The sequence below is a fragment of the Diceros bicornis genome, chromosome 35, assembly GCF_020826845.1.
Source record: "Diceros bicornis minor isolate mBicDic1 chromosome 35, mDicBic1.mat.cur, whole genome shotgun sequence".
Taxonomy (NCBI): domain Eukaryota; kingdom Metazoa; phylum Chordata; class Mammalia; order Perissodactyla; family Rhinocerotidae; genus Diceros; species Diceros bicornis.
Genome location: NC_080774.1, coordinates 28,643,245 through 28,655,299, shown reverse-complemented (window position 1 = coordinate 28,655,299; position 12,055 = coordinate 28,643,245). Strand labels below are relative to the sequence as shown.

General features: G+C 46.0%; 1 protein-coding gene across 10 annotated transcripts in view; it reads right to left on the bottom strand.

Moving 5' to 3' along the window:
* CABIN1 (calcineurin binding protein 1) overlaps positions 1–12,055 on the bottom strand; it is a 156,034-nt gene that overhangs the window by 91,032 nt on the left and 52,947 nt on the right. For all 10 annotated transcript variants that reach the window (XM_058531936.1, XM_058531945.1, XM_058531940.1 and 7 more), the window contains exons 20-22: positions 5,236–5,397; positions 4,187–4,393; positions 3,827–3,972 (exon numbers count right to left, since the gene is read on the bottom strand). In XM_058531936.1, the coding sequence (XP_058387919.1) occupies positions 3,827–3,972; positions 4,187–4,393; positions 5,236–5,397 (515 nt within the window). The remainder of the gene's footprint in view (positions 1–3,826; positions 3,973–4,186; positions 4,394–5,235; positions 5,398–12,055) is intronic.

The following is a 12,055-nucleotide window of genomic DNA, read 5'->3' as shown; positions in this document are numbered from 1 at the left end:
TTCCCTGCTTTGAGGGGTTACCCACAGAATGTCTCTAATGGAAAGGAAAAGAGTTGTTCCAGAAGGCGTCACAACAACGGCCCAGCCAAGGCAATCGGGAGCCTCCCATCCAGCTGTAACCTTACCTAACTCCACACTGGCAGAGCCTGCTGTCAACACACTCACTGACTAAAAGCACAGGGTAGCCAAGGCCCCAAGATCTCCACCGCCCAGCTTCTACCTGGTTCTCCCTCTGGGATCTTGAACAGACCCTGCCCTCTCCTATTCAGTTCCCAGCAGCACGATGGAGAGTGAGGGGACCACAAGATGGCTGAGACCCTACCATTCTGAGATTCCCTGAAAGAAACTGATGATGAGAATGCAGAAGCCTCTCTGAGAGGGTGAAGAGCCACAGAGATACCAAGACCAAGACGATTTCTGGGCACTTGAGAGAGTATGGAATTTTCTGAGTACCAGTACAGAGAACAGAAAAGGCAGCGATCACATAGACTGATGCTACCCTTCATGAGACGACAATTCTTAACCCATTCCTCCACTAACTTTAACACCGGCTAACTGGCTTCCTGAACTATCTGACAGTCCCCAAGATGTGGTAAGGACAGAGGAGACTTGTGAAGCTCACACGTGCTTCTGCTGCACTCCAGGTATCCAAAGAGAAGGTGAGAACAAAGGAGCAGTAAGAGACCTGACAGCTTAAAGACGACAGGAGGACAGCAAAACTGAAGGCTTCACCCTTTATGTGTGGGGTTCTGAGTATACTCTTTCCTCCTCAGGCGCCTGGGGATCCGGGGCTACCGAGTCTTCCCCAGCTCTGCTCAGGTCACCCTGGAGCAGGGAGCATGCGGGTAGGTGTCAAACTTCCCTTCAGACGGGAACCCTGTCAGGGACCTTCCACCAGGGCCAGCTCCTTTCGCACTAAGTAGTCTCCTCTCTTAATTCCCAGAGGCCTTCAGTAACTCCCTTTGCCCTTGCCTTGAGGGAAGGGACCAATCACAGTGCATGTCCATGTGCCTGCATGAGTACCAAAATGGAAACCACTATCTCCTGTTACAGATACGAAGTAACCAAGAACATAGACACATCATCACAAAAACTTAAAATGCTCCTCCGTGTGCCACCAAGAGCCATGTCCTGCTGTGGGTTCCTGATTCTAGCAGAGCAGTGCATAGCCCACACTTGGGGAGTGCTGACCTACAGGGACGCTGGGGGTCTGAGGGCTGGTGACAACGTGAGCTCAGAAGGAGGACGAGTTCAGAGCCACACTGCACTGGGCTTTATTTACTTGTTTGTTTATTTTGCTTTTCATTATTTTTGTTGTTGTTTTTAAAGATTTTATTTATTTATTTCCCACCCCCCCCCAAAGGCCCAGTAGATAGTTGTATGTCATAGCTGCACATCCTCCTAGTTGTTGTATGTGGGACGTGGCCTCAGCATGGCCGGAGAAGCAGTGCGTTGGTGTGCGCCCGGGATCCGAACCTGGGCTGCCAGCAGCGGAGCGCGCGCACTTAACCGCTAAGCCACGGGGCCGGCCCTTCATTTATTTTTTTAAAAGTCTTGTAAAAATCTTTAGGAAATTAATACGAAATGGTGGAACACAAAAATCTTGTTGCCTTGTTTACTCCCCACTCTGTGGTAATGCAAACAAAAAAAGTTAACCTGAATTTAAATTAAGGAAAGCTATATTGTATTAGGTATAGCCAAACATTAACTTTCCATTAATTTTTGCATGTGTGTGTGTGTAAAAGTAGCCCTGAGCTAACATCCAATGCCAATCCTCCTCTTTTTGCTGAGGAAGATTGGCCCTGGGCTAACATCCGTGCCCATCTTCCTCTACTTTATATGGGACGCCGCCACAGCATAGCTTGACAAAGCGGTGCATTGGTCCACGCCTGGGATCCAAACCTGTGAACCCTGGGCCACCAAAGAGGAGTGCGCAAACTTAACCACTACACCAGTGGGCCAGCCACTGCCATTAATTTTTAAAAAACAAATCAAATATCTTTCCTCTTCCCTCTCTCCCCTGTGCTGGGCTCTTACTCGTGCAGGGCAGGCCTGGTCCTGGCACTGGGCTCAGAGTGCTCTCTTTGGCAGAGGGATGAGCTGTACTGGGCCTCTCCCATCCTCCCCCTTCCCAAATGCCACTCTACGAAATGCCTGCCAAGTTGGCCCATTTCCAGTTCAGCAAGAGCAGAAGGAATGGTGAACTGGTGGAGGAAAACACTGTCACTAGTGTCCTCATGACACTGTTTTCCTGCAGGAATCACCAACAAACACTGCAGCCAGAACACCCTATTATCCATCCAGCCATCTGCCACGGCTTCACCTGTACCCAGTGGGTTCAGAAGATCTAAAGAAAAAAACCAATATCCAAACTTCCACTTCAGCTAGCATAGAAGATCAGACTGAACCCAAGTCTCCCCTGGCATCTGCCTGTTGGGGCCAGAATGGAGGAGGCCCAGGGCCAGACCACCAAGACCCTCCTGGCCCTGGGGCCAGTCCTCACAGGAGACCCCATTTCTCTGGCAGGGCTCCCAGTGAGCCAGGCCTGACAGGTTGATACCCTCTGAACAGGTGGGTGTGCAGGTTGGAGGGAGGCCCAGTTGAGCCATCATGACCCTCATGTCGTTGACTGAAGGGCTGTCAGGTGAGAGGTGCCACGCCAGGCTCCTGCCTCCCCAGGGACAGAGGGGTGTTATCACCCTCATTTTTCAGACGTGGAGGCAGTGGTGTAGAGGACGTGACTATTCACCGTCTCGTGCAGTGAGCACCCAGCCAGCCTGAGTGCAGGTCTGCTCCACTGCACTGATCCACAGCGAGCCTGAGGAGGACAGCCAGGGCCCAGCACACGGTTCCAGCCTGGAGAAAACCACAGGCTGAGCAAAAGGGGATCTGGGAGAACCTTTGCCACAAGATACAGAAGTCACGCAAACTGGGTTCTCCCCTCAGATCCCAGCCCCTCTCCCCTTGGCCAGGTGGGTCCTGACAAGGTAGAGCTCTCCAGTTTCCCCTGAGTGAGGGTGGATCTATGCTCACCCACAGTCCAAGGGCAGCCACTGTGGGCTGACCCCTGGTACCTCCAGGAGGGCTGCCTACAGATGCTACTCTGGATACTTTCGACGCAGGTCAGCCACAGAAGGTGGTCTTGTTTTGACCGTGACCTAAGGCTGTGGCAGCCATGAGAAAATATTCCCTTTCAATCAGGCAACTTTATGAGCTTAGCAGGGCCCTTTAGGACGAGCAGGCCAATCACTACATTTTAAGAAAAAGCCACCAGGGCTCAGTGGGAAGAAAGCATGAGCCTCATGTACAATGGCCTCTCCTACATTGACCATCGTGACAATCGCTACTGCCAACAATGCACTGCATCAGAGCAAGGAAAGAGGACTTCCTGCTTGAGTGGTTTCCACTACTCTTTCTCCCCCCACCAAAAATAAGAAAATAATCATAATTAAAGATGCTTCAGTGGAAGAAGCAAGAGTACACATCAGCCAACTTCCCAGGGCCAGGAACCAGGAAAGGAGGCAGCACAAAACGAACAGAATGGACCTAGGCAGCACCTCCTTGCCCTGCAGGCCTGGACTCAGATGGACACCTCCTACCTTCTCTGATTCCAATGCCCATCTCAGGTGTTTTCTGGAAAGAAGCCTTCTCTGCTGGTCTTCTTTTTACAGAGAACGTGCCTTTCCTAGTAACTGCAGATGCTAAACCATCTTCTCCTTCCTTTCTCCCTGGTCTATTTGCTATGGGCAGGGAAACCCCAAAGTGGCCCAGGGAAGAGTGTGCTGAGCTCCCTGCAGCCAGCCTGGCCCCATACCCAGTCACCGACCTGTTGGGGCAGACGCAGATGTCGTGCATGTAGAACTTGATGGCCTTGGACTGCTCCTTGTTTTTGAAATGGTAATCAGCCAGGAGGTAGTACAGCTCGTTCACCACTGGAGGGGAGGGGTCAGCCCCTTCTGGGAGGCAGGGTACCTGGCAGGTGAGAGGGCAAGGATAAGGGGAAGTGGAGGCAGGGACTCAGGTGTGACCAATAATGCTGCAAACCCAGGACCATTCGCATCAGCAGAGGACAGCTTCTCATGGCCCTGACTTTTGGTGCAAAGAAAGAAGCCAAGGCACATAAGCAGCAGTACTGGAAGAGAAGGGGATGGGATGCAGCCCCATCACCCTCACCATCAGCTCCTACCTCAGCTGAGGTCCCCTCAATGTAGGCTGAGACTTTGTCCAGGCTCAGGGCCGGCCTCTCTGTGCGGGGCACAATGGTGGCAATTCTCTTCAGGAGGTTGGCCAAGTCAGCAGACACAGTGCTGGTTTTGTAACTGTCAAATTCAGGAAGGGTCTTGGGCTTAAAATATTCAAACATAAACAGGGCATCCTCCCATATAAGGTCCACCTTGAAAAAAGACAGAAGGCAGATCATAGTGCAGTCAGGGTAAAGCACAAAGCAAAAAGTTCTTCCACAGAAATGCACTGTTTTGAGGCAGACAAGATTACAACATATTAGAGAGGCTAAAACAAGTCCTGTATATTTTAAAAAATCTGCACGCCCACTGTAATCCTCAAACCCAAGTGTCTGACGAGCAGAAGAATGAACTGGCAGAAGCCTGGTCTTTATAAAAACAAATGTGAGAAACTGGGGGCTGCACTTTATGCGTCCACACGGCAGAGCCAGAAGGTGGGATCAATCACCAATGGGGACTTTGAGCAGGCCATTGACCCTCTCCACGCCTCAGCTGCCCTACTGGTCAGCTGGTTGACAAAAATTGACCAAGTGCTTGCTCTGGGCTAGGATGGGCCCACACTCTCTGCAGGGGCTACAGCGGGGCCCCTGTCCAAACAAGTTTACATTTAGGGGATGGAATCCATAAGATCGGAAAATAACTGACAGTATTGAGGAGCCATGAGATAATATACCCAATAGTGCTCTGAAAACCAAAACAACAAGAAGAAATGAAAAATTTCTATGGAATTATTTGTAATATCCAAATTGGAAAAAAAATCTACTGAAAACGGCCATGCTGCATTTTTGAATGATTAGTCTACATTTATGAATGTAGTTTTTGCAAGGAAGACCCTTTTCCTTTGACCAGTGTCTTCTCTCGTCCTCCTGATGCCAAGTCCAACCTGGGACCGCAGAGCTGAATGCTGGCTAATCCGACATCCTTCAGGAGTGCTCAGAGCCCCTGCTTCCCCGAGCCCCACTCACCCACAGTGGGCCTGGTGCAGCGCCCTCACCTGCTGGGCCGAGTGCTCCTCCAGGTACCTGGCCTTGCTCTTCTTGCTGGGGTAGCTGTAGAGGCAGTAGAAGCATTGCTCCAAGGCTGTCTCCAGCTCCTCCTTGTAGGGGTGTGTGTCTTCAGAGGTGGACACAGCAAGCTCCTTCTGGAGAACTCTCACCTATGGTGGGAGGGAAGAGATGCCTGAGGAGAGGCACAGCAGGGGCACCAGGGAGACCACCACTCTATCAGCTCTGTTAACCTGAGAAGGCCGTGTCTGTTGGGCCAGTTCGCTGGAAAGGGCCTGTCACCCTCACTGGGAGCTGTTGTGGGCCCACCTCCGGCAGTGGCCTCCTGAAGGGCTTGCCAAGCTGCCTTCCTGTATACCCAGTCAGTTTCTACCAGCTGCTAGAAGATATTATATGCCCTTTAGGAACTTCTTCACTCATTCGTTTAGCCATTCATTTGCTCCCCAAATATTTACCAAGCACCTCCTCAGCTAACCACAGTGTGACATAGTCCCTGCTTTTAGGAAGCTCAGATTTCACTGGAGGGGAAGTTAGTTAAAAAAATAGTTATAATGGAAGATGGTAAGTCCCATCAGGGCTGAGGGAATCTCTCTCAGACAAACAGTAGTGAGGATCACAAGGATGTAAACAACAGGTGACGTCTATGGATGTGAGAACCAACAGCTATCTTTATGCCCAACTATCAGCAAACACACATTATTTTCAAGCATCCATGGGATTTTTACCAAAATTAGACAAAAAGCAAGTCTCAACAAATACCAAAGAAAGATATAATACAGACCACATCCTCTGAACAAAATTCAATAAAATTAGAAATCAATCACATAAAGATAGCAAATATGAAATGTCAAAACTGATGGCATGCAGCTAAAAACGTACTTGGGGAAAACTTATAACCTTCAATACACGTATTAGAAGAGTGAACACTGAAATAAGCTTTCACCTCAACAAGTTAGAAAAAAACACCACATAAGGGGCCGGCCGGGTGGCGCAAGTAGTTAAGTGCGCGCGCTCCGCTGCGGCAGCCTGGGGTTTGCCGGTTCGGATCCCGGGTGCACAATGACGCACCACTTGTCAAGCCATGCTCTCGTGGCGTCCCATACAAAGTAGAGGAAGATGGGCATGGATGTTAGCCCAGGGCCAGTCTTCCTCAGCAAAAAGAGGAGGATTGGCAGACATTAGCTCAGGGCCAATCTTCCTCACCAAAAAAAAAACAAACAAACAAAAAGAAAACACCACATAAATCCAAAGAAAGTAAAAAGAAATAATAAACATTAAAGTGGCAATTAATGAACGAAAAAGCAAAGAAACACTAGACCAGTAAACCAAAAGCTGATAGTTTGAAAAAACTAATTTAGATAAACCTTGGGAAAGATTGTTTTTTTAAAAAAGGAGAGAGGAAGCACAAATAAATGATTTTAGCAATGAAAAAGGGGGCATAACTAGAGGCACCACAGAGACTTTTTAAATCATGAGCAAACACCATGAACAACTTTATGCTTATGTGGGCACTATTCCAAAAATATAATTGACTTAAGAAGAGAAAATCTAATTTAATCAGCCAAGAAACAGAGTTGACAGTTTAAAATTTACTCAAAAAAAAAAGAGAGCACTCTAGACCAGGGTGACAAACTATGGCCCATGGGGCAGATCCTGCCATTGCCTACTTCTACATAGCCCAGGAGCTAAGAATGGTGTTGACATTTTTAAATGATTGAAAAAAATCCAAAGAATACTATTTTGTAACACATGAAAATGTATGAAATTCATATTTCAGCATCCACAAGTTTTTCCATGTTGTCTTTACACATTGTCTGCAGCTGCATCTGTGCCACAATGGGAGTGCTGAGTAGTTGCGACAGAGACTCGGTGGCCTACAAAGCCTAAAAGACTTACTCTCTGTCCCTTTACAGAAAAAGTTTTGCTGACCCCTGGCCAAGAGCATAAGAAAAAAAAAAGAACTATAATGATTGAAAAGGAGGGAAAACAATAGTTATTCATGGATAATTTGACTGTCTACATAGAAAAATTTGAGAAATCTCAACCTACTAGAATTAATAAAAGCAATAAGCAAAGGAGCTGTGCATAAGAGAAATTTATTTTTTTCAAAAGTGTTCCTATAGGCCTGCCAACACAAGATAGAAAATTTAATTTTTAAATATTTACAATAGTAATAAAAAAATGATACCTAAGTATAAATCTAACAAAATATACATAAGAGTTTTAAAGAAAAAATTATAAAACTGTATTAAGGGATATGAAAGTATAAGACCTAAATAAATGGAGAGATATACTATGTTCACGACTGAAAAGACTTAATCACATAAACATGGCAGCCCTCCCCCAAAATAATCCATGAGGTCAATGCTATTCCAATCAAATTCCACGGTGGGGCATGGGGGTTCATAAAACTTTATGAACAGATCTTACAATGTTGTGGAAGAAGAAAGGGCCAAAATAGCCCAGAGAATGTGATGAATAGTTGGTGAGGAGATTAATCCTAGCAGGTACCAAGATTTCTCAAAGACAATATGGTACTGGCACAGGAAAAGATACCTAAACCAAAAGAAAGAACAGAGCCCAACTACAAACCCTCATAGATAGGGACAGAGGACGGAGGGGACCTTACAAATCAATGCAGAGAATAGACTCTTCAATAAACGGTATGAACCAACTGGCCATCCATATGGAATGTAAAATAGATCCCTACCTTGTCTTACAAACAGAAATAAAATCCAGGTGGAATAAAGATCTGATGTGAAAAATGAAATTGAACTTTTAGATTAACATAGAGAATATCTTTATAATCTGGTGTGAGGAAAGGAGTTCTTAAAGTACCAAAAAAAAAAGAAAAAAAAAAACCCAACCCACAAATCATAAAGGAAAGAACTGATAAATTTGAAATTAAAATTTATAATTCTGTAAAACAAACACGACACATAAAGTTAAAAGACACACCACATAAGGGGCTGGCCCCGTGGCTTAGCGGTTAAGTGCGTGCGTTCCACTGTCGGTGGCCCGGGGTTCGGATCCCGGATCCCGGGCGTGCAGCAATGCACCGCTTGTCAGGCCATGCTGTGGTGGCGTCCCATATAAAGTGGAGGAAGATGGGCACAGATGTTAGCCCAGGGCCAATCTTCCTCAGCAAAAAGAGGAGAATTGGCATGGACGTTAGCTGAGGGCTGATATTCCTCACAAAAAATAAAATAAAAGCTCATAATCAAAAAAACAATATTTAATTAAAAGAAAAAAAAGACACACCACATAAAATTGCGTAGAAATAGAACTAAATACACACACACACACCCACACGTACACACACGTAAGATATATCAGGCAAAAGACTGAAATTCAGAGTACATAAAGAACTCTACAAATCAATAGGAAAAAGAAAACCCAATAGAAAAATGGGCAAATTATATGAACAGGTAAATCACCAAAGAGGAAACCCAAAGGGCCGATAAACATAAAAAGATACTCAAGCTCACTAATAATCATAAATTATTGAAAAGAACACTTAAGAACAAAGAAATAGCATTTCATCCTCTCAGACAGGCATCAACACTTAGGTCTGTAGTACCTCGGGCTGACAGGGACCTGCAGGAATTCCCATACTGCCATCCAAAGTATAAAACTAGGGCCAGCCCCGTGGCTTAGTGGTTAAGTGCGCGCGCTCCGCTGCTGGCAGCCCGGCTTCGGATCCCGGGCGCGCACCGACGCACCGCTTCTCCGGCCATGCTGAGGCCGCGTCCCACATACATCAACTAGAAGGATGTGCAGCTATGACATACAACTATCTACTGGGGCTTTGGGGGGAAAAAAATAAATAAATAAAATCTTAAAAAAAAAAAAAGTATAAAACTAGTTTGACTGTTTTGGAAAACAATTTGAAAATACAGTTTTTAAAGTTGAAAATGTGCAAACCCTGTAACCTAGTAATTCCTTTGATAAGAATTCACACTAGAAAAACTCTCACATGTACACATAAAACAACTTGGTGGTCGATGTTAACCATGATACTGTTTATAACACAAAAAAACGGATACGCAATCTTAATGCCATTATTAGGAGAATGGATAAAAAGTATTATGGTAACAAATATTCACAGCCGAAGGGATATAATGTCTAGGATTTGTTTCGAAATAATGTGGGATTGGTGGGATAGGGTTAGATGAGAGGGTGGCTGTGCATTACGAATTAATTATTGATCAGTGCTCAGTATATGGGCTCACAATACTATTATTTCTACTTTAATATATGTTTGGAATTTTCCATAATAAAAAGTTCTAAATTTTGGTATACTCACACAATAAGATCCTATAAAGCAATGAAAATGAATGAACCAGATTTACTCGTATCAATGTGACTATATCTCAGAGAACTAAAATAAATAAAAGCAAGCTGCATACAATAAGATATTTTGTATATAAAATTTAAAAACACATGCAACTATGTACTGTTTACTGATACACAATATGTAACATAAAAACATGGATGAAAAGATACACACCAACTTCAAGAGAATGAGGAAGGGAGAGTAATGAGCATGCTCTCCTTCCTGTTACTTTTTATTTCTATTAGAAAACAGGTCTGCAGCAAATATAGCAGATGGTTAATGTGTACACAATCTGGGTTGTGGTACATGGGACACAGTGTACGAGGGACTGTCCAGAAGCTAGTAAAGGCTCCACGGGAGAGGGGCCATTTGAGCTGAGTGTGGGTGAATGGATAAGAATTCATCAACACAAACAGATCATATGAAAAGAAACACTAACTCAAGAAAGATGAGATCCAAGAGGATTTCTCCCTCAGAGAACATTCCACTCTATCCAAGAAGAGAAAACAATCCACACAAAAGGTCTCCCTTACGTCAGCCACAAAGCACTCTCAAGACACAATTCTTTACCTGCAGACCATAAACCTGGGCAATGAGAAAAGGCAGTAATAAAGTACTCAACTTCATAACCCCCACAGCGCCCAGAATGATGAGTGCTCAGGAAGCGTTTCTGGATCAATGAACACATGTCTTTCAGTTCGTTCATTCATTTATTCAAGAAACACGAACTGGCCAATAATCTATGTCAGGCACTGCTCAGGGCCCTAGGGATGCTCAGATAGCAAGACAGAAAAGGTCTCTAGTCTTACGGATGACATCTGCTGGGGGAGGGGCACATGACACAGACACAAATAGCAGGGCTGTCCAGTAGTGGTAAGGCTGGGGAAGACCTCTTTGAGAAGGTACCTTCTAAGCTGAGACCTGCATGGCAGGAAGGAAAGGATGAGCCAGCCATGCATACCCTGGGAGAGAGTGTGGCAGGCAGAGGGCATGAGAATGATCAGGCACTGAGCAGAGAGAGGGCACAGCTAATAAGCAGGGGCTGCGTCCACAAGGGTGAAATTGCTGCAGGAGTTGGAGGATCTTGGGCAGGAAAATTAGGAGCTACAAAATGAAACACAGCAGTACTCATATCACTTCTACTTCCTCAAATTCAAACGGCAGATGCTGGCAGCTGGAATTCATGCTCTACTAAAAAAGACACAGACTAAGGAAAACCGGGCGTAGGACCATCCCACCTTCGCCTCCTCAGCCTGCACTTCCCTCTCAGCACCACTCCCACCCAATGCCAGCTTGCAAACGTACTAAACTCATTCTCGACTTGCCCCCAGTGAGCAAAAGGGTGACTGGGTTGTGGAGGCGACCCTGTGGAAGTAAACAATGTCCCAGCACTCTCTAATAGGGAGAGGGAAGGCAGAAGAAGGGAGTCGCCATTTCCTGGGCAGCATTACAGACTCAGTCTGGCACAATTCTTCCAAAAATGGTCCTGGAGAACGAAGCTGACCTGGGGTGAGTACCCCAGAGGCCCTCGGGGCTCACGGGTAGGGCACACACTCAGGCGTTGACAGCTGGGGTTGGAGCCCGCCTTGGACACTAACCAGCTCTAGGGCCCTGAGCCAGCCAGACAGGTCTCCTGGCCAAGTCTCCATGTCCTCAGCACAAGTGCTTTGCACACTATCAAGCCCTACACATACATGAGCTCTATACATATTCTTAGTCTCGTTCATTCATTCAGCCCATAGGTATTAAGCACCTACTATGTCCTTGGATCCACCAGTGAACAAAACTAACAAAAATCCTTCCTTTGTGGAAGTTACATTTCAATGGAGAAGAGACACACCAATAAATATAAATTCTATGGCATGCTAGAAAGCGATGAGAGCCATGGGGAAAGCACAGGGCAGACAAGGAAGATCAAGAGGACTGGGAGAGAGTCTGCAGTTGTAGAGAGGGTATGCTCACTGAAAATGTATAGAGCAGGGGTTGGCTGTTTTCTTTTCTTTTTTTTTTTTTTTTTTTTGGTGAGGATGCCTAGCCCTGAGTTAACATCCGTTGCCAATCTTCCTCTTTTTGCTTGAGGAAGATTGTTGCTGAGCTAACATCCGTAACCATCTTCCTCTATTTTGTTTGTGGGACGTCTGCCACAGCATGGCTTGATGAGCACTGTGTGGGTCCGTGCCCAGGATCCGTACCCACGAACCCCGGGCCACTGAAGTGGAGCGCATGAACTTAACCACCATGCCACTGGGCCGGCCCCGGGAAACCTTTCCTTAAAGGGCCAAATAGTAAATATTTTAGGCTTCACAGGCCATGTGGATTCTATCAGAGCTACTCAACCCTGCCACTGTATTGCAAAAGCAGCCAGAGTTAACACGTAAATAAATGGGTGTGGCTATATTGCACTAAAACGTTTATTAATAGACATGACAGGGTGAGTTGGGTGCCCCTCCCATGCTCTGTAACTCATCTGTGTG